At 39.7% G+C, this 20,617-nt stretch overlaps 5 protein-coding genes across 5 annotated transcripts; 4 read left to right on the top strand and 1 right to left on the bottom strand.

Annotated features, from left to right (window-relative positions):
* The first annotated feature begins 103 nt into the window (after positions 1-103).
* LOC101309424 lies at positions 104-4,286 on the top strand. Its single transcript, XM_004293169.1, has 11 exons — positions 104-715; positions 797-851; positions 954-1,053; positions 1,138-1,375; positions 1,881-1,934; positions 2,033-2,172; positions 2,257-2,863; positions 3,055-3,166; positions 3,272-3,318; positions 3,647-3,790; positions 3,930-4,286. The coding sequence occupies exons 1-11, from the start codon at positions 104-106 to the stop codon at positions 4,284-4,286; spliced, it is 2,466 nt and encodes an 821-aa protein (XP_004293217.1).
* Positions 4,287-4,616: 330 nt separating this feature from the next.
* On the top strand, positions 4,617-6,823 carry LOC101302233 (uncharacterized membrane protein At1g75140-like). Its single transcript, XM_004291838.1, has one exon. It carries the CDS (start codon positions 4,817-4,819, stop codon positions 6,677-6,679), a length of 1,863 nt encoding a protein of 620 aa, XP_004291886.1. The 5' UTR covers positions 4,617-4,816; the 3' UTR covers positions 6,680-6,823.
* Positions 6,824-7,258: 435 nt separating this feature from the next.
* Positions 7,259-15,525, top strand: LOC101309128 (structural maintenance of chromosomes protein 4-like). Its single transcript, XM_004293168.1, has 28 exons — positions 7,259-7,547; positions 7,724-7,813; positions 7,926-8,027; positions 8,252-8,428; positions 8,505-8,635; positions 9,088-9,166; positions 9,238-9,395; positions 9,463-9,538; positions 9,690-9,818; positions 9,898-10,033; positions 10,505-10,638; positions 10,853-11,005; positions 11,094-11,283; positions 11,424-11,557; positions 11,994-12,152; positions 12,307-12,615; positions 12,694-12,870; positions 13,141-13,224; positions 13,304-13,513; positions 13,607-13,696; positions 13,958-14,079; positions 14,152-14,307; positions 14,387-14,494; positions 14,582-14,642; positions 14,842-14,976; positions 15,063-15,150; positions 15,247-15,319; positions 15,402-15,525. The coding sequence occupies exons 1-28, from the start codon at positions 7,401-7,403 to the stop codon at positions 15,523-15,525; spliced, it is 3,732 nt and encodes a 1,243-aa protein (XP_004293216.1). The 5' UTR covers positions 7,259-7,400.
* A 314-nt stretch (positions 15,526-15,839) lies between these two features.
* On the bottom strand, positions 15,840-16,829 carry LOC101308843. The gene has a single exon (XM_004293167.1). It carries the CDS (start codon positions 16,827-16,829, stop codon positions 15,840-15,842), a length of 990 nt encoding a protein of 329 aa, XP_004293215.1.
* Positions 16,830-18,609: 1,780 nt separating this feature from the next.
* On the top strand, positions 18,610-20,004 carry LOC101308547. The gene is made up of 3 exons (XM_004293166.1): positions 18,610-18,900; positions 19,059-19,409; positions 19,513-20,004. The coding sequence occupies exons 1-3, from the start codon at positions 18,610-18,612 to the stop codon at positions 20,002-20,004; spliced, it is 1,134 nt and encodes a 377-aa protein (XP_004293214.1).
* Positions 20,005-20,617: the final 613 nt, after the last annotated feature.

Genomic DNA, 20,617 nt, shown 5'->3' with positions numbered 1-20,617 from the left:
GCTTAAATTGCAAAACTTAACAGGTGATATTTTCAGGATTAGTTCAGATCTTGAAACCCTAGCTTTTCTCAATCCGTTGCAGAGCGAAATTGAAAGCAGAGAGATGGAGTTCGACGACGACTTTGAGCTCCCGCCGAACTCCGACGAGGCTTCCCCTCCGGTCCGTGAAAAGAAGCTGAAGCGCCTAAAGAAAGGAGTTAGGGTTTCTCCAGATCCACTCCTCGATCAACCAGAGAGCGGCGCCGACCTCGATTTGGAGGAATCAAATGAGCAATCGAACTCGAGAACTGAATCGGAGGGTTTGGGCGATGAAGGTGAGATGAATCCTGGTGTTGATTCTGATGATTTCGGCGGTGAAGGTGAAAAGGGATCTGGTTTGGAAATGAATTCTGGTTTTGATGATTGGAGTGGGGAAGGTGAAGAGAGATCTGGTTCTGATGGTTTGGATGGTGGGGGAGATGCATCTGGAGCTAAGAGGGCTTTGGATTTTGAGTCTGTGGGTGAGGATTTCGGCGAAGAGCGAAGCAAGGAGATGGTGGAAGAAAGTAGGGATACGACGATGGAGGAGCCGGAGAAGAAACGGCGGAGTTCCGATGACGGTGATGAGGAGGAGGAAGAGAAGGACAAGAAGAAGAAGAATAAGAGGGCCAAGAGTGGTGGTGATGATTCAAAATCCAAAGATGCGGCGGTCAAGAGCAAAAGGAGGGCTGAGATGGTGATTAGAGTTATCTCAAGTTAATTTATTACATTGTGAAATTAGTTCATTTGCTTATGCCTAGTTGTTTTGATTTTATAGGAAAGACAGGAGCATCTGAAGGAGCTCCATGCCGAGACTCAGCGACTTTTGCGAGGTATGAACTTTATCTGGAACATAAGGATGTGCATAATTATAGTAATGCAACCATGTAAATCAATAATGTTACTAATGTACACATTGCGTTTACCCTTGTTAGAAACAAGAGAAGCAGCATTTAAACCTGTCCCAATTGTTCAGAAGCCCATATCTTCAATCCTGGAGAAGATTCGGCGAAGAAAACTGGAGGTTTCAAAGAAGTGGGTATTCTATTGTTAGATAAGGGTGTTTGTTCAATCGAATTGTAATTACAACAATGCGATGTTGATTTCTGAGTGTTGCAGGTCTATGTCTATGAGTTCTTCTGTTGATGACAATGGATCTTCTAGACGGATTATGGAGGAGTTCAGTTCACAAGGTGCTCATGTGGATGTTACAGGAGGTAGTGGGGTATTTAAAGCAGCAATTGAGGAGCCGATTGAATGCCAGACTGAAAAAGGGAGTGGTACAAATGTGATGTGTTTGGATGCTTCTAATGATCATATAGATCATTCCGGCCATGAAAATGTTTCTTCCCAGATGGTAAATTTGAAGACTCGTTTCTTGATAATTTTTGTTGCTTAGATCCAAAAATGCAATAATCAGGTGTTTCTTGATGGATATATATGTTGTGTAGAAAAGGATAAAGTATCTAAAATGTATGTGCAAGAGTTTCTCAACCATAAATGACAGCATTGTGTGATGCATCTGTAAAGCTATGGTTGGTAATAACTAATAACTTAGTTAAGCCAAAAGTGAGTGCATTTTGACATAAAACAAGTGCTGTGGCTTTCTGATGCACAGGAATTTTTCAGAGTGGTAAATTTTTTCACTGGAGTTCACAGAATGTTTTCATCATCATTGCTAATCTTTTCTAGGTGATACCTGAAGTATGCCTCTGATATTAAGATTATGTTAACTGCCACCAGAAGCATTCATGGAATGTTTCTAGTACTCTCTCACTTTGTTATGTTTCTATTGTGGGGAAAACTGGTTTCTTGCATTTCATTTAGACAAACTTTCCAATTAACATGTGATTGAATTGTAGGATGTTGATGAGGTATCCAAGCAAGCATTTCGAGCTCCTATTGATGATACTCAGGTTCTTTCCACATTACAATTGTCTAATGTGTATCATGCTTGAAACAGATTGTGTATATCAAGTTAACTATAACTATTTCACCTTATGCATTGCTGTAGGATTTGTTTTCTGATTCCCAGACTACTGACTCTAAAGATGAGAATGATACCCCCAGTAGTCCTTTGGAGGAGGTTTTTGCACCGTCCAAACTCGCAATGGACTTGAAGTTAAAGCTTGATTCCGCTCCCCCGGATGATATGTAAGTGATTTATATTTGTCTCCATGTACTATTTATATGCAACTCCTGGTGATGAAGTTGACAAAGACACTTGCATCTTTACAGTTCTTCCGATGAGGAGGACAATGACAAAGAGAATGTCAATCCTCATTCCCCTGGATTGGCTGATTTGTCTTCATCTCCAATTCGTGATCCTGTCAAAGCTTTTGTTGACGATGAAGCTGAGGAAGAAGACGATGGTGATCATGACCAGTTTCTGTTCCCAGATAAAGAAGAAGATGAGGCTGATGAAGATGTTGAGGATCTTAATGATATGATAGCAACTGGATATGAAGAAAAGCCAATTGATGGTGAAAGGCGGAATGAACTCCATCAAAAATGGCTTGAGCAACAAGATGCTTCCGGAACAGAAAAAATTATGCAAAAATTGATGTTTGGTTCAAAGCTAAGAGAAACAACGTCTTTCGGAGAGAAACATGCAGAAGAAGAGGAAGATCAAGAGTCTGATGATGAAGCTGCAGATGTACTAGGCAACAATTCTGACTCTGGTTCACCAAAAAAAGTCTCGGTGCAAATGAATTTAAGAATAGCGAAGCAAATGATTTCTCAAATGTTTACCGATAATGATGTATATGTGTCATCAGATGATGATGATGATGTTGATGATGAACCAGAAAAGAGACCAGCTAAACCATGCTCATTCGACAAAGCTGTGAGTTTTTAGCACTTTATAATATGTTGACTTTTGGTTGAAATTCTTTTTCCTGTTCGAACCATATGCCCACTCTTTCGGTTTTGTATAACTGTATATCTGAAGTTTTGTATAACTGATATCTGAAGTTAGTTCACTTATTTGCTTTCAAGACACTCCTTTAACTTACAAGAACATCCTGATTGAAACAGGAAGAGCAGGCAAATTTCTTGTCACCGGCTGAGGATGAAAGTTGTAGCGAAGTTTTTGGTCGTATAAAGAAGATGAATATTATGCCTGACACTAAGAAGAGCAAAACACCTGGTAAGATTAAGTGGCATATATTTACCAGTGTGAAAGTGATGTCCTCGTGTTCGTTGACTTTATTTCTTTCGCAATTTTCTTACTGTTGAGTTTTGTAATTTGTAGCTGCTTCTAGTATTCAGCTCAAGGGAGGAAATGGGATCATACCAAAGGTAAATCGGCTTCTGTTGCTGACTTTTAAATTTGAATTTGTCCACAAATCTGCACATTTGTACTGTGTATTTTGTGCAGGCGGACTCTTGCCTCCCTTTCTGGTTCAAACAAGCACCCTAATTATTAAATCTGGCCCCTAGTTTGATTTCGTCATGTCAAGGCTTCCCCTAGGACATCTTTAATCTTTATATAGAAATTCATGAAACGTTGAGATGAAACATTGTGATTGGATTCTATGTTAGATCATATATTTTGCCGACTTTGGGAAGGGTTTTGTAAGATGATATTGGTTATAACTTATAACTCTGCCCGTTGGTAATGTTGCAGTCATCATTCATACGGGAATCAAATCTTTCTCTGCCTTCATCCCGTAAGCGTGGATTAAGCACAGCTCGCTGCTCTTTTATCTTTGGAAGAGATGACAGCAATAGCATGAGCACAATCTCAGTGTCAGAGGATTCTTCAGATACGGTAAGCTCTATTAAGGAAGTTAAGCTAATATGAGCTGAGTTGTTTAAAGATATACCTAGTTCTGTAGTCAGTATAAGATATCAAACCATAACCTTTTACACTAATGCTGAATATTTGTGTTGGCTATAATAAGACGCAGTTTCAGAGAGAGACTACACCAGCAAGAACTACAGCGAAGTTCAGTAGTTCCCAAATGAAGAGTCGTAAAGAGAAATCACCACCTGAAGCTGTTGTGAAGACTGATGCTTCATTCTTTGAGATATTGAGGCAAAATTCCTTGCATTCAAAGCGCAGCATTGACGAAACGATTCAAACCATATCAGTTGATCAAACAATTGACACCAAATCTGTTGATCAAACAATTCACAGGGAATCCGTTATTCAAAAGAAAAGAACAGACGTGGTTGATAGAACAATTCAATCAGCATTTGCTTCATTCAGATTGGGAAGAGTTCAGTCGAGGCAAACGAAGAACCTAGTTTCTATGCAAAACTAATACCTTGTCTGTTACTTTGTTCATTCACAAACTTGTTAGTTGTTACTTTGTAAAACTAATGCCCTTCATTTATTATACAGAATTCATTCTCCATATTGGATCCAATATCCTTGCGAATCTTTTTTTGTTAATTGCAGTCTTAACAAAGAGTCAAAGGTCAATGCAAAAACTTGACACAATGTCAAAATTGCCCTAATCAAATCGCCAAGCTCGACGTGTCGTACGCCTATAGGCTATAGGATAGTTAGCTGAGGAACACGTGGTAAGAACTACACACTAAATCTTTCCTCTTTTCTATTACAAAACTCTCAATCCAATCCAGTAAATCTTACACTAGATCCGTACACACAGTAAAGACCCAAGTCAAAATCAGCTCACAGGTCTCACCTGACTGACCGACCCGCACGACCGTGCCTCAAATCCAACCCGATCCAAAATCCTCCGAATTCCAGATCCAACCACGTCGCAGATCCGCCGCAATGCTTTAGCTGAATGAAGAAAAGCCCAGACTTAACCCACCTCATCAAACCATGGCGATTACAGCAAAAGGCAAGCTCATTCTCATCTCCTTTCTCTTCGTTTTCTCATCCTCTAAGCTTGTTTTAGTCAAATCCGATTCCGAACCCGAACCCGAGCCCAACCCGCAGCAGCTCGTGTTGCAGAGGCTGGAGGAGGTAGTGAGAAACCTCTCCGAAATAGTCGCCAGGTTAGAACAAAGACTCGCGGAGCCGAAAGTCGTGGAGGGTTTGATTTCTCCGCTCGAACAAAAGGTAAATCACGGCGGTGAAAAAGTGAGAAATGATGGTCAAGTTGGAAATGGAGGAGAAGAGAGGGCGAGGGCAGTTTCGGTAACGAAGTACAGTCCGTTTTGGTCGGACAGGTTTCAGTTTGTTTCGGCTGTGAAATTGGATTCCCAGGCGACTTGTATCCACGTGTTGCCGTTTCGGGATAGCGAGGGGGGTTCGAAGTACGTTGCGGTGGGGGATGAGAGAGGGAGGGTTTATGTGTTTTTGAAGAATGGGGATGTTGTGGTGGAGTTTGATACCCTTTTGGGGTCACCCATTATGGCAATGGCTTCGTTCTTGTCGATTTATAAGAATGAGAGCTTTGTTGTGACAGGACATAGGAATGGAGAGATTTTGATGCATAGGGTTTGGGAGGGGGTGAGTGGAGAAGAGTGGAGCTCGGTGATGATGGAGAGTGTGAGTAAGTTTGATACCGGGGAGGACGGGCTGCCGGTTACTATTTTGGAGGTGCATCATCTTGGGAGGATGAGTTACATACTGGCGAGTGATGTGAGTGGGAAGATTACGGTTTATAAAGAGAATGGGGCTGTTCATGGCTCCACTATGCCGTCGAGTAGGCCGCTTGCTTTCTTGAAGCAGCGGCTTCTGTTTTTGACAGAGACAGGTGCAGGGTCGTTGGACTTGAGGACCATGAAGATTAGGGAGTCTGAATGTGAGGGGCTGAATCACTCGCTGTCTAGGTACTATGTTTTTGATGCGACAGAGAGGTCCAAAGCGTATGGGTTTACATCAGAAGGTGAGCTGATTCATGTGGTGTTGTTGGGGGATGTGATGAACTTCAAATGCAGAGTTAGGTCCAAGAGGAAGTTTGAAATGGATGAGCCTCTTGCTTTTCAGGCGATTAAGGGGTGTTTGCTTATTGTTAGTGGGGAGAAGGTATTCGTGTATAATGTATCATCGCAGCATTATGTTAGGGTTGGTGCTCCTCGGATTATCTTCTCTGCTGGTCTTGATGAGATTAGATCGTCTTTCCTCAATTATCAGATCATGGATGTTGACGCAGGGAAAAGAAATGTGGTACCGTTAATTGCTAGTGATCGTGAAAAGCTTGTTGTTCTTGGTCTTGGTGGAGGGTACGTGGGAATGTATCGCTCAAACCTTCCTGTATTTAAAGGTGAATTTAGCACAATGCTATGGACTAGCCCTGTATTCTTCTTTGTACTTTTCCTATTTGGAGCTTGGCATTTTTTTGCGAAGAAGAAAGAAGCACTCACTTCATGGGGAGGACCTGATGATCCATTTAGTTCGACCTCAGCTACAGCAGGGGCTCCATTGGGTGGAAATAGCTCTGGAGAAAGGTCGTTTGTTGACTCTTCGTCAAGAAATGCTGATATGATGGATATTAGAGGTGGCGGTCTCAGAGGTCCATCACGGAGGTACGTCTCTCCTCCACGGTATGCAGGTGGAGCAACAAGTTCATATAGGCCAGGTCCGGCAGATCATAACCCGAGATCATCATCTGTTGATCCTAGTTTTCGAACAGGTACAGAGCTGAAATTTAGAGGGTCTGCATTAGAATCCACCGGTTTTCCCAAAAGGAGGGAAAGTTTGTTTGTGAACAACCAAGCGATGGATGATAGCAACTGACCTTTATAGTCATTTTCATGTACTTTACTTCAGATGTTCTTTTTCATTCTTAGATCACTCAGATCGCAGTTTAGGGCCATCTGAGCCTGCACTACGTGTACTTGTAACATTACTTCAAAGTTTTCAATCAACAATAAAACATAGAAAGGAAATGATGATATGATACGATTGTGTATTACTATATGGAGGCGCGGGCCATTTTTCAGTTCTTTTCTTGTTTTTGAACAAAAATATATTCTGGGTTTTTTTTGATCCACTGATTTGGTGGGCTTATTTGATCACACGTTTTGTCCGGCCCGCCCATAAATATGCACCATCTGGCCCACCGCCTAGACGTGGAAAGGATCCGCCTAGCCCATATTGGAAAAATATTAATAAAACTGAGTGGTACTTTCGTAAATTCCCCAGCTCCCAGCTGCGAACCCTCTCAAAACTCAAAATTTTCAGACTCCCGCCGAAAACAACATCTTCCGACGCTCCTTATCTTTAAACCCCAAATATATTAAAAATGAAATAAAAAGTTCGATTAAAAACGTAAATAAATTATTTAAATATAAATGGCGGTTCAGTAGAAAACGCAGATCGGAGCAATTAGCGACTACTTTCCTTTCTCTCTCACTGAGAAGCATCTCGCTTCTTCTTCTTCTTCTACTTCTTCTCAGTTCTCAGTTAGGTTTAAAGAGAAACGAAGGGCCACCGAGTCGACTCAGTGAAATTGGGGATGGAGCAGCAGGACGACGAGTCCATGGCCGATGGTTCCGAGTCGGCTCGCGGAGCCTCCAGGTCCCCGAGGCTGTTCATCAGGGAAATGGTGATGCGGAACTTCAAGTCTTACGCCGGCGAGCAACGCGTCGGTCCTTTCCACAAGGTTAGGGTTTTCTTACCTAATTCAATTTTTGTAAAATTGGAAGCTAGGGATTTTGTTTTGAGGCAGCGAAAAGCAATTTTAGGTTAGGTTTGAACTTTTCTTTTGTTTAGGTCAGATTGTTCAACTCGTAGGGGATTGATTCATATATTTAGTGATGTAATTTCTTTTTTATTCAGAGCTTTTCGGCAGTTGTTGGACCGAATGGGAGTGGGAAAAGCAATGTGATAGATGCAATGCTCTTCGTATTCGGAAAACGAGCTAAGCAGGTTTGTTGATGTTACTTTGGATTTTGTATTTTGCATTTGAAGTTTGTTTTCAGCTGTTAGAAAGCTACAAAGGCTGTTTTGGGGATCCTAATTGTGCAATGTGATTGTGTAGATGCGGCTCAACAAAGTTTCAGAGCTTATACATAACTCCACTAATCACCAAAATCTGGATAGCGCTGGAGTTTCTGTTCATTTTCAAGAGATCATTGATTTGGTAATTTTACTGTTTTCATGTTTTGGTTTGCTCTACTCCACAAGTATGATATGTTTGGTGTTGGTGTGAAAAATTTGGAAAAATTAACCAATTTATTGGACGGGTTTGTTGGTTTGTTTGTATTTTACTCTGGTATTTAGTAATGATAATACGACTATAATATCAGGTGGGATGTACACTATAATTTGATGATTTTTTTTCAAACTACATTTGCAATATGACAGGATGATGGAGAATTTGAAGTTGTTCCAGGAAGTGATTTTGTAATTACGAGAATAGCATATCGAGATAACACCTCCAAGTATTACATCAATGAACGTGCAAGTAATTTCACTGAAGTTACCAAGAAACTGAAAGGGAAAGGAGTCGACCTAGACAACAACCGCTTTTTGATTCTTCAGGTTTGATATTGGACATTCTGCTCATCTACTTTGTCTATGGTTGCTATATTAAGAGTTTACTTATGATGACTATCAGGGTGAAGTTGAGCAAATTTCTCTTATGAAGCCAAAAGCTCAGGGATCCCATGATGAAGGTTTTCTTGAATACCTCGAGGACATTATTGGGACTAACAAATATGTTGAAAAAATTGATGAAGCGTATAAAGAGTGAGTAGCTTTGCCTGTATTTTGATTCATTAAAACAAAGGTTTTCATACTTCAATCTTGCTCCTGAAAACACATTTTATTTTAACCCACACAGTAAATATCTTCTTGTTTGATTGCAAAACAAGTACAGTTTTGTTATTTTGCTAGAAAGTGTAAGAATATGAAACTTTGTAATGCATGCCTTTTTTTTTTTAACATAAACAGACATATATCTCTAGAAATAATCAATTGAATAAGCATCAGAAGCTGAGATGAATTGAATATAATCCCATGTGATACTCATCTGGTATAAACAAAAATTTCCTTTATTTCACATAATATGGTGGCTTTACAAACCTTGGTTTCTGATAACACTTTTGCCCACTTTTTGCCAAGATATATAGCGGACAAATAAATATTCTTTAGCTGATGCAGAATTCTCTAACTATGCATGGTGTTCTTTTATCTCATAGGCTAGAATCCCTCAATGAGAAAAGATCTGGTGTTGTGCAAATGGTTAAGCTGGCTGAGAAAGAAAGAGATGCCTTGGAGGTACGTATGTGCAGCACTGATAGCCTAGCTTCTGATATGATTCATTCACTTTCTGACATGTCATTGACCAGGATGTGAAAAATGAAGCGGAGGCCTATATGCTGAAAGAGTTGTCACTTCTGAAATGGCAAGAGAAAGCCACAAAATTGGCTCATGAAGATACCACAACAAAATTGGTGGGTCTACAAGAGAATATAACCAGCTTAGAAGAAAATCTAAAGACTGAAAGGTAAGTTGTTTTGTTAGTAACGTTGATACAACACTTGCTTTTACTAAGGTGCTCGGTTACTGTGCAGGGAGAGGATCCAGGAGAGTAATAATACACTGAAGGAGCTTGATTCTGTCTACAGTAAACATATGAAACAACAAGAGGTTTGTTTTACAATACACACTATAACAATGATATCTGAATTATTTGTTTGGTGGAAGTTAGGTCAAGTGCATCCATCCATAATATCATGACAAAAAGAGTTCCGCATTGTCCAGATATGACCAGATTATGTGTCTGCTTTCATTGAATTAGGAACTTGACAATGCCCTCAGAAGCAGTAATGAAGAATTTAAGGAGTTTGAAAGGGAGGATCTTAAGTATAGGGAAGATCTGAAGCATAAGAAGATGAAGATCAAGAAACTCAAAGATAAACTTCAAAAGGTATGTGAGAGAGAGAGAGAGAGTGGCTATTTTTCACTCGAAAGAACATATATAATTTTATCTTTTGTTTTCACTGCAGGACTCATTAAAGATTGCTGACACAGAGAAGGAGTGTGAGGAGTCCACAAATCTGATCCCAAAACTTGAGGAAAGTATTCCACATCTGCAAAAACGATTGTTGGATGAAGAAAAAGTCCTGGAGGAAATCTTAGAGAGTTCAAAGGTGGGGTTTTTTTTTTTTTTTTTTTTTCTATTTTCATTGTACAAAATCTTGAAATTTTCTTTGTTTCAACAGTTTCTGCCAAATCAAGGGGTAGTGGTAATATTATTCCAAACTTTAATTTTACTGTGATGAAGTTAATACAATAAACATTTGGTACGCCAGAAAAAGTCATACATAATATTAACTTCTGAAAGTAAAGGTTCTGGGTTTTTTTTTTTTTGCATCTTTATGGATAAGGGCAATGAACAAATCATTATATCTCTTTGATATTACTGGCAAAATGCTTATTAATTTCTCTCATTGTCCATTGTAACAATGTTTTCGTTGTTGATGTGGTGCTTTTCTATTTAAAAAAATGTCAGTTCCTTTTTCATCGTTGGTATCTGTTTTTATGTCACTGACGCAACCCTTCACCTAATTTTCTAATACATCATATGCTTTCCTCTTTTCCTTTTCTTACAAGCAGTGGAAACTGAAAAATATCGCTCTGAGCTTACAAAAGTTCGTGCTGAATTAGAACCATGGGAAAAGCAACTGATTGAGCACAAGGGGAAACTCGAAGTTAGATGTACTGAACAGAAGCTTTTGAATGAAAAGGTGACTTTGCTATAATGAATTTTTTTCCTTGTGTGTGAGTAAAAGCATGAATTTATGGTGACACTACTGTTCTAAATATTCATAGTCTCTTCTTTTATAGATTGTACGAAAATTTTAGTCATGTGACTAAAAACTTAGATTTATTTGTCTTGCCGCATTAACCGTAGTTTGAGTATTGAAATATATTGCTAAAGCAAGTTGTTAAAACTTTCAGCATGAAGCTGGTCGTGCAGCTTTTGAAGATGCTCGTAAGCAGATGGATGATATATCGGGAAAGATAGAAACAAAAACTGCAGGCATTGCAAGGATTCAAAGTGAATTAGAAATGAGCAAGCACGAAGCAATGGAAGCTCGCAAAGAGGAACAAGTCTGTATTACTAAACCTCCTTTTGATACTTTTTTAGTCATTGTGTTGCATATCAAGGGATATGGTGATAACATGAAAACTTCTGCAGGAGTACATTAGAGAACAAGACAGTCTGATGCCTAGTGAACAAGCTGCAAGACAGAAGGTCGCAGAACTAAAGTCCCTTCTGGATTCTGAGAAGAGTCAGGGAACAGTTTTAAAAGCAATTTTGCATGCTAAGGATTCCAACAGGATACCCGGAATATATGGGCGGATGGGTGATTTAGGTGCTATTGATGGTTAGTATTCTGTGCACTGAAGGACACTATTAATTGCTAAGAACCTCTGTTTATGCGTGCTTAAAGGCATGTACTACAAATACCTGTTTATGTTGGGATTTGAGCTTTTTTTTATTGATTTTATGTCCTGTGGTTTGCAGCAAAATATGATGTTGCCATATCAACAGCTTGTGCTGGACTTGATTATATTGTGGTGGAAACAACTAGTGCAGCACAATCATGTGTTGAGCTACTCCGGAGAGAGAACCTTGGAATTGCGACTTTCATGATATTGGTATTCTTCCATCTGCGTGTCATACAGAATCCTAATCTGAACATTTATTCGTTGTTTTAAGCACTACCTTTTTGTGTGGTAGCTGGTTTCTTGGGCAGTTCCATCGTATTGGAAATTCTGTAAACTATCATTTTATAACTTTCAAAGAGACTAGTTCAGGAAGAAACATAATGAATACGTGTAGACTCAGACTTTGGACTGAACACTTTGTGCAGATGATACTTGTGTTGGATTTCAACATACGGTATTGGACTGAGGCAGGTTGCAAACTTGCAACCCTTTCAAAATCACTTTTAAAATATTAGGTTTTACTTGGGTGTGAGTTAATGACTAATGAATGGAGGTTGTGTCTTTCTAACCACTTTTTTACTAGTGGCGGGGATTGCATTGCGTGGTGTTTACCTGGAGTAACTTGACTCTGACTTTAATATCTCAGGAAAAGCAAGCTGATCTCTTACCAAAGTTGAAGGAGAAGATAAGCACTCCAGAAGGAGTTCCACGCCTTTTTGATTTAGTTAGGGTACAGGATGAGAGAATGAAACTTGCTTTTTATGCAGCATTGCGAAACACTGTCGTAGCTAAGGATCTTGACCAGGTATATTTCAGTTTTTGCAATAATCTATCACATGTAGGTAGTTTTAATTTTGTATTAAGTTCTCACAAATAGAATTAGCAATAAGTATGTCTTGCATTCTTTACAAAGTTTGATTTAGTCTGTCAAGCTATTAAATGACACTCTCAAATGTTAGGCAACTCGAATTGCATATGGAGGGAATCATGATTTTAAACGGGTGGTAACACTTGATGGTGCACTATTCGAAAGATCTGGTACTATGAGTGGCGGGGGAGGTAAGCCACGTGGTGGTAAGATGGGCACTTCTATTCGTGCCTCCAGTGTGTCAGGAGAAGCTGTTGTGATTGCTGAAAAGGAGCTTGAAGCCATGGTTTGTTCATTAAATAACTTGCGCCAGAAAATCGCTGATGCAGTAAGGAGATATCAAGCCTCTGAAAATGCAGTTGCTCGCTTGGAGATGGACTTAGCCAAAAGCCAGAAAGAGGTTAGTGTTAGTACAGCTTGTTTAAGCATGTGTATGTCTGAGTTGAGTTTTGGTTTAACAAGTTTTCTTCTTGAACAGATTGACAGCCTAAATTCACAACATGGTTATCTTGAGAAGCAAATTGGTTCCTTGGAGGCTGCATCACAGCCGAAAAAGGATGAACTTGATAAGTTAGAGGAACTCAAGAAGAATATTGCTGCTGAAGAGAAGGAGATTCAGAAACTTATACAAGGGTCTCAGCAGCTGAAGGACAAGGTGTGGAACTCATTTATAACTTCTGTACTTGCAAGTAGCAACTCACTTATGTACTCAGATTGAAGAACAAAGTACAGTCATACTTTATAACCTTGATTTGTAGTTTATCTTCTGGCTTATCATGTTAGTGATCTTCGGTTTCTGAGAATGGTTGGAAAATTATAATAAAGTTTTCATTTGCATGCCTGGAATTATATTTTGGTGACACATGCATCAAGTACACACCTCATAATCTTTTGGTTGGATTGACTGGTTTCTGGTTGTTTTTAGGCCACGAAACTCCAGAGTAACATAGAAAATGCTGGAGGTGAGAGGTTAAAAACACAGAAGTCAAAAGTCAAGGACATTCAATCTGTAAGTACATGTATCAGTAAGAAATACTTGCACCACTGTGATGGAGTGTGTTTTCTAACATGTGCTACTCAATTTTCAGAATATTGACAAAAATAACACTGAGGTTAACCGCCGCAAAGTCCAAATTGAGACTGGGCAGAAAACTATAAAGAAGTTAACCAATGTGATTGAAGAATCAAAGAATGAGATAGAACGACTTGGTCAGGAGAAGGAAAATTTGTCTGGTAAATTCAAAGAAATAGAAAAGAAGGCATTTGAAGTTAAAGAGAAATATGAAGGAATACAGAAGGTTTACATTTTCTTTACTTTGTTCTTATGCAACCTGGTCAGTTATATGGATAGAAGTGTCTTACTGCTATATGATTTTCTCTATCTTTTGCAGCTGATTGATAATCATAAAGATCTGTTAGATAAAGCGAAATCTGACTATGAGAACATGAAAAGGACCTTGTATGAATTGCGGGCATCAGAGGTACTATGACATGAAATGCATATCCTTCTGTTTCTTTCTACTGTACTGGAATTTATACCATTCGGAAGTTCTGGAAGTGGCATCTAGCCATAAAAGTTGCACAAATGTGATGTGCAAAGCAGTAAGCACGATCATAGAATTTCTGGTTGGATTTGTGATTGCTCACATTCTGTTTCCCATCTCATTTGATCATGATAGTTATTGTCTATTGCGTTGTCCCTAATATGGCATTTCATATTTCTGAAATTATTGGTGTTGCAGGGTAATGCTGTCTTTCAGTTACAAGAGAAGAAGAAGTTATACAAGGAGCAGGAATTGAAGGGAAAGCATTACAATAAAAAGCTTGATGACTTGCAAACTGCTCTTGTGAAGCATATGGAACAGTACGTGAATTTTTGAAATCCTTGTTTAGAATAGTGTAGACAGTTTAACAGTTTTCTATGTTACCTTTGTAGAATTCAGAAAGATTTAGTGGACACAGAAAAGCTTCAAGCAACCCTGGCAGATGAAATCCTTAATAACCCTTGTGACCTTAAAAAGGGCCTTGAAATGGTGACACTTCTGGAAGCACAATTGAAAGAGATGAATCCAAATCTCGATTCAGTTGCAGAGTATGCCTTCCCTTTACTATATTATAATGCTGATTTGATTATGTATACACAGAGCTCATTAACTGCTTAAATCTAATAGGTATCGGAGAAAGGTCTCATTATACAATGATCGAGTTGAGGATCTTAATAGGGTCACACAACAGCGTGATGACATAAAGAGGCAGTATGATGAATGGAGAAAGAAGAGGCATGCCACCTTTATCTTCTATGTGTGTTGCCTTTTCTTTTTAAAGTTGTGAACTTTAAATGAGCTGAAATATTATGTGTTTTGTAGGTTGGATGAGTTCATGGCAGGATTTAATGCAATATCTTTGAAGTTAAAGGAAATGTATCAGGTTTTTCAGCTGTTAGCTCTATCTCTCCAATATTTTATGGACTCAATCTTTCTACTTTTCATTTTGACACTATAATCTTAAAAAGTACATGTAGCTTCAGTGGGATGAGACCCCTGGTGATAGTTACTGTTTTATCTGTACTTTGTTTTGGAGTACTATTTTCTCACTTCTATTTCCAACTTTTGCCCTATGTACATAGATGATTACACTGGGAGGTGATGCAGAACTTGAGCTAGTGGACTCTCTGGATCCTTTCTCTGAAGGTGTTGTTTTCAGCGTGAGACCACCAAAGAAGAGTTGGAAGAATATTGCAAACTTGTCTGGTGGTGAAAAGGTACCAGATATTGTTGACTCATTCTTCTCTGACTTCAGTTACAATACATACAAATTCTTTAACGTTGGTACTTTTACTGCTTGCAGACATTGAGCTCTTTAGCTCTTGTTTTTGCATTGCATCATTACAAGCCTACACCTCTTTATGTGATGGATGAAATCGATGCCGCCTTAGGTACTTCTTGTGAATTGTTGAGCAGTTTATGTCTATTCATTCTTTTGGTCCAACACCCATCTCATCTATATGGTTATGGTTCATGTGATATTGCAGACTTCAAGAATGTCTCTATTGTGGGACACTATGTAAAGGACAGAACCAAGGATGCACAGTTCATAATCATAAGGTTAGTTGATGGGCATTGCTGAAGGGTAATTACTGGGTTCCCTGCTATGGACTTCGTTTAATATGTTATATGATTTGTGCAGCCTTCGAAACAATATGTTTGAGCTGGCTGATCGACTTGTTGGGATATACAAAACTGATAATTGCACAAAGAGCATTACCATCGATCCCGGGAAGTTCGTGGTTTGTGAAAATGCTGCTGCTTGAAGCAATTTGGACGTCAAGATGAGACGAGTATCTGGCCAGTCATTCTTTTTCTTATGGCCTTGCATATAGTATGTGTATATGTCCTTTTCTTCAATGATGATGGGATACTGTTGGTTGCTTTTGATTAGTTTGTAAGCATATCATATTTTTCCCAGTAAAATGCTTTTTAGCTGATTACTAGGTCTGCTAGTAGTGAGATCGCTTTGTCTTGTGATTGTTAGTGAACAAAATAGAAATCATAGATGGTTAAATTAGGTAACACAATTTTTTATTATTGAAAGTTTAGTAAAACACAAAGGATAGCAACCACAGCATCAGATCTTCAACTTGGACATCTGGTCTATTTGCGACTTATCCGCAAAACAGTAGAACTCACTTGACGTTGAGGGTGTGTCTGTGAAGACGAGCTTCCATATCTCTGAGAAGGCCTCAACTATAACTCCTTGATAATGGCGCGAGTTCAAGGTCAAGAAGCAGTGCAGCAGCTCCTCCAATTCTCTGGCCTCGAATATCTGCTTCTCCATTATCATCTCCATCATCGACTTCTTGAAGTCCTCGTATGGATCCTCTGACTTCTTCACCACTGCCATGCTCTCCTTCACCATCCCTTGTCTCCTGCACACTCTCATCGGCTGGAACACCGACTTGATCTTCCCAATATCACCGGTTTCTTTCCAGTTCTTCGAAACGCTCCGTTTTAGTCTCCTAACCTTATTGTTGTTGCTCTTTTTGTTTTTGTTACCTTGTTTGTCTGATTCCTCGCTTATAGTCTCGAGCACAGCTGAGAAGTCTGTCGAGAAGCTTCTCGAAGAATAGATTGGGGTCTCACTCTCTTCATTCTCCTCTTCGCTGCTGAACCAGTGGTTACTGCCTTCCGATGAAGGAAGACTGGCTTTCGCTTTCGCTGTTGGTTTCTTCCTCCTCTTCTCGTTGCTGCTCTTGTTCTTCTTATTGTTGTAGTACTTCTCGGTCACCAAATGCGGCGTTGCATTAACTTCATATTCCGGTAACTCCATGCTGGAGTACGAGAAGTCTCGCGTCCATGACCTGGCCCCATTGCATCCGCAGCCGACGGCCTTGGTACCGGAGGTGGACACCTGCCGCTTGACTGAAGAGTCCTCCGGTGTTGACGGCGGTGGTCCCGGCAGGACGACGTTAGGGTAGCCGATGTCCCCGACTTTAGGGTTTATCGGAGTCAGGCGGTAAATTGCTGGAATCACCGCCGGATTTTTGGAGTTGTGTTTAGGACGGCAAAACTGGATCATAGGAGGGAATTTGAACCTGAGCTTGAAACGTTTATCCATCTTAGCTAGGTGGATTTGAGGTGGGTAAGTCTAAGCCTTGGAGGGTTTTAAGGTTGAAGCTAGCTAGCTTGCAGAGTTGGAGGTGCTAAAAGGGTGATTTGGTGTTGTGAAATATATAGTAGACTGAGGCCGGCCATAAACAGAGACCTGTATGAATATACCATATATGAACATAATACTAAATCCAAGTGCTGAAAGCTACGTGGAATTCTGTAGTGATTGTTAGGTTCGAAGATGGGTGCAGTATATGCCTCTTGTTTGGAATAATCAAATCGGAGTAGGATGCTTACATTCGTTGAAGAAATTCCAGGTTATTACTTGTGCATGGAAATGGGTGTGTTGGTGTATACAGTAGTACCACACTGTTACGCGTATGTTGTTGACGAATTCCATGCAACACTTGATCTGCAAAGACTGTATCAACTAGGACCAACACAGCAACTCTATATATGTTTATGTTGCTTTGTTTATATATGAATGTTTACCATAATAAAGAAGGATAATCAAGAACTTGTTTAGTACGTCGACGTCTCATCAGGCCCTTTGCACGCCTCTATTTACTTAACATTTTTGTATGACATACGTATGTACTGTTCAGCTTCAAATAGTTAAATATCAAAAGAAAATGGTGATTAGTTTCACCACGACCATTAGATCCACCAACCTTGTTAATCACTCTTAACTCTCACTGATATAAAATCCAGCGGATAAGTTAGTGAAAGGTGGTATAATAAAACAGAGCTGATTTTCTGTTCATTTTCAATCTTAAGCCCAAGTTAAGTAGCAGTACTATGCGACAAAGTTTTTTCAGAACCCGACAGCCAGATAGTGTAGAATTAGTAGACACTTGTATAATGCAAAACAAAACACAAAAGTTTGGGTTTCTTGGCCTTATGACTTGATCTATGAATCTGTTTTTATTTAGTCAGGACTCAGGAGTCAGGACTTGATCTATGAAACCTAGCCGGAAGCAATAATGTAGCTTAAAGAATTCGGAGTTCGCTTTCGTTGCCTCCTGAGCTTTCAGAGCCAACTGTTGAGCCCGCAACGTTGGAGACTTATAATCTTATATAGATGATGGAGTCACTTGTGACATCATTTATACGCAGCTAATTAGTTAATTGGTTTACCAGGTTTAATACTTGTATGCATTCTTTTTGGGCAGATTTGAATCGTGAATGGCCTATTTGGTTTATATTAGGTATAGAATTTAGAGTTTGTTTGGGAACACGTACCATGCATGATTAGTCCTAGATAAGCGATTTAGGGTTGCCATACACGACATGAAGAACGATCGAGCTTATGATCATGACCAAACCACACAAGACCAACAAACTAACTACCAACAATCCTACTTCCAGACTATCCTCACAGCATATATGTGTAATTGTGTATATATACATTCATATATTGTTTTGGAGCCAGCAGATATATATATAAGCTTTCAATCAGGTATAGACCGTATAGTGCTGATCGACCAATTTAAAGGCCAAAAGTAACAAGGTTACTATATATATGCAGCCAGGCGATACCTACGTTCAAGGAGCACCTTAGCCAACAAAAGTTTCTGATCGATTTTCTGATATTGGTCCAGTACCCAGATTAATCAATTAGTCTTTTCAACAAGAAATTAAAACCACCCCCTACTTCCTCCATTCAATTTTTTGTTTTGTTGCAAACACCCTAAAGCCTCTTTAGGGTGGTGAGAAAGGGGATTTGGAAACCTCATTCCGTTTCCTCTTTCAATCTCAGCTCTATCATTCCTTTATCTTTCTTATATATGAGGAAGTTGTGCCCTAACCTTGACAATGAAGATGGCCTTGATACCGTTCTCGAGGTGCCGATACCCGAAGAAATGTTCTCCCTTATGGGCAGCACCGCCGCATTGCGGTGGCATAACTTGCGTGCATTCATGAAAAATCAATCCCTTAATAAGCCATCCACATCTCATTTTCCGGCAGGGGTAAATAGTGAGTTTATGGCATTGCTTAAGCTTGTTGGTTCTCCTCTAATCCCTCTTCAGGTTCATTGCGACAATGGCCTCACGCGCCCCATCAGAGATTGTTCCATCGTGCGTAGTTTCTGTTTTAGCAACAACATCTTGACAATACAATCTTTTTTGTTTTATCAAAATTACACGGTTTTCTTAAAAACTTTCTAGGCTTTGATAATACAATTTAGTTCTTTATGTTATGTACATTGAAACCGAAAAAATTTGCATGCATGCAGGAGGCTTCTACCGCGAAGTACATTGTACAACAATATGTAGCAGCTATCGGCGGACTAGCGGCGTTGAACGCCGTGAATAGTATGTGTGCAGTAGGGCAGGTGAGGATGGTGGGATCTGAAATGCACAAAGGCGATGATAACAATGTTTATTCGACGACGACGAAAGTGAACAGTGAAGTTGGTGGATTTGTTCTTTGGCAAAAGAATCCCGACTTGTGGTACTTAGAACTGGTTGTTTCCGGCTACAAGGTAAGCGCCGGAAGTGATGGCGCCGTCGCATGGAATCAGTCCGGTTCTCAACCTTCTCATGCCAATAAAGGCCCTCCAAGACCCCTTCGTCGCTTCTTTCAGGTGAACACTCCAAATATATAACACATAGTTGTTACATTATCAAGCTATCAATGTGATGGATTACATATATAGTATGCAAGGTTTAACTTTGGTTACTAATTAGGGATTGGATCCGAGGAGCACGGCGAACTTGTTTTTGGATGCAGTATGCACCGGAGAGAAAACCATCAACAAAGAAGAATGTTTCATACTCAAGCTTGAAACCCCAGCAGATATTCTTCAATCGCAAAGCACATCCCAAACTGAAATAGTCCACCATACCATATGGGGGTACTTCAGCCAAAGAACAGGGCTTCTTGTCCAGTTTGAGGACACAAAGCTGGTGAAGATGAAAGCCGCTAGAGGAGCCGATCATGTTTTCTGGGAAACAACTATGGAGACGTCGGTAGGGGACTATAGATACATCGACGGCATTAACATAGCACACGGTGGGAAGACATCTGCTTTGTTATATAGGTATGGACATGCTTATAATCAAAAGCGAAGGATTGAGGAGACGTGGGAGATTGATGAGGTTGATTTCAATCTTAATGGGTTGTCCATGGAGTGCTTTCTGCCTCCTTCCGACCTCAAGAGGGATGATGGAGATCAATAACATGGACCAGTACTGCAAGTGATCAAGCCAAGTGATACAAGTTTTGTTCTTCGATTGAGGATGATTAAATCAACCAATTGCATGTACATATAGCTAGGTCACATAAGTTAATTTTGTTTTTCAATGAATCATCCCAAGTTTTGACATGATTTCATACAATTTGATTCCCTTTTATCATCGGTAAACGTGAGATTAGAGGAGAATCATAACGACTCTCTTTAAATTCCTTATCATAACAACCATCACATATGATCGAGATTGTAAGAGCTTAGGTGTGGGTATGTTTGAATCACACAGATGCAACTGATGTTCAATCTCAATATAATTTTAGTGGTCAGAGAAGAAGAAGCGTTTTGACGTAACATCTTGAAAACAGATCAACCTATGGACACTATATCCACCTTTGGGTTGAGAATAAAAACCCGGTTCTAAATATACAAACTGTTGATTTAAAGTTGGCCCAATATAATTGTGACGGGCCAAGCCCAAGAAGAAAAGATGGATCGGTAAAACCCTAATTCTCGCAACTTCCCCTATATAAGCTCGAGTCTTATCCTTGCCGTATCTCATCCTTCTTTCTTCCCCAAAGCTCTCCAATTTCAATCCCGCTTCT

This window comes from Fragaria vesca, linkage group LG2 (genome assembly GCF_000184155.1).
Source record: "Fragaria vesca subsp. vesca linkage group LG2, FraVesHawaii_1.0, whole genome shotgun sequence".
Taxonomy (NCBI): Eukaryota; Viridiplantae; Streptophyta; class Magnoliopsida; order Rosales; family Rosaceae; genus Fragaria; species Fragaria vesca.
Note: the sequence above shows the minus strand (reverse complement) of the source record. Positions and strands in the feature narration are given on the sequence as shown.

Bases quoted from the DNA above. Each gene is read 5' to 3' on its own strand.
- LOC101302233 (XM_004291838.1), top strand. From the start codon at position 4,817: ATGGCGATTACAGCAAAAGGCAAGCTCATTCTCATCTCCTTTCTCTTC.
- LOC101309128 (XM_004293168.1), top strand. From the start codon at position 7,401: ATGGAGCAGCAGGACGACGAGTCCATGGCCGATGGTTCCGAGTCGGCT. The intron at 10,034-10,504 runs GTTCAAAGGTGG...TTTTCTTACAAG, and splicing joins CCTGGAGGAAATCTTAGAGA to CAGTGGAAACTGAAAAATAT. The intron at 12,153-12,306 runs GTATATTTCAGT...CTCAAATGTTAG, and splicing joins TAGCTAAGGATCTTGACCAG to GCAACTCGAATTGCATATGG.
- LOC101309424 (XM_004293169.1), top strand. From the start codon at position 104: ATGGAGTTCGACGACGACTTTGAGCTCCCGCCGAACTCCGACGAGGCT. The intron at 1,376-1,880 runs GTAAATTTGAAG...ATTGAATTGTAG, and splicing joins AAAATGTTTCTTCCCAGATG to GATGTTGATGAGGTATCCAA. The intron at 2,173-2,256 runs GTAAGTGATTTA...GCATCTTTACAG, and splicing joins TCCGCTCCCCCGGATGATAT to TTCTTCCGATGAGGAGGACA.
- LOC101308843 (XM_004293167.1), bottom strand. From the start codon at position 16,829: ATGGATAAACGTTTCAAGCTCAGGTTCAAATTCCCTCCTATGATCCAG.
- LOC101308547 (XM_004293166.1), top strand. From the start codon at position 18,610: ATGAGGAAGTTGTGCCCTAACCTTGACAATGAAGATGGCCTTGATACC. The intron at 18,901-19,058 runs GTGCGTAGTTTC...GCATGCATGCAG, and splicing joins CCATCAGAGATTGTTCCATC to GAGGCTTCTACCGCGAAGTA. The intron at 19,410-19,512 runs GTGAACACTCCA...GTTACTAATTAG, and splicing joins CCCTTCGTCGCTTCTTTCAG to GGATTGGATCCGAGGAGCAC.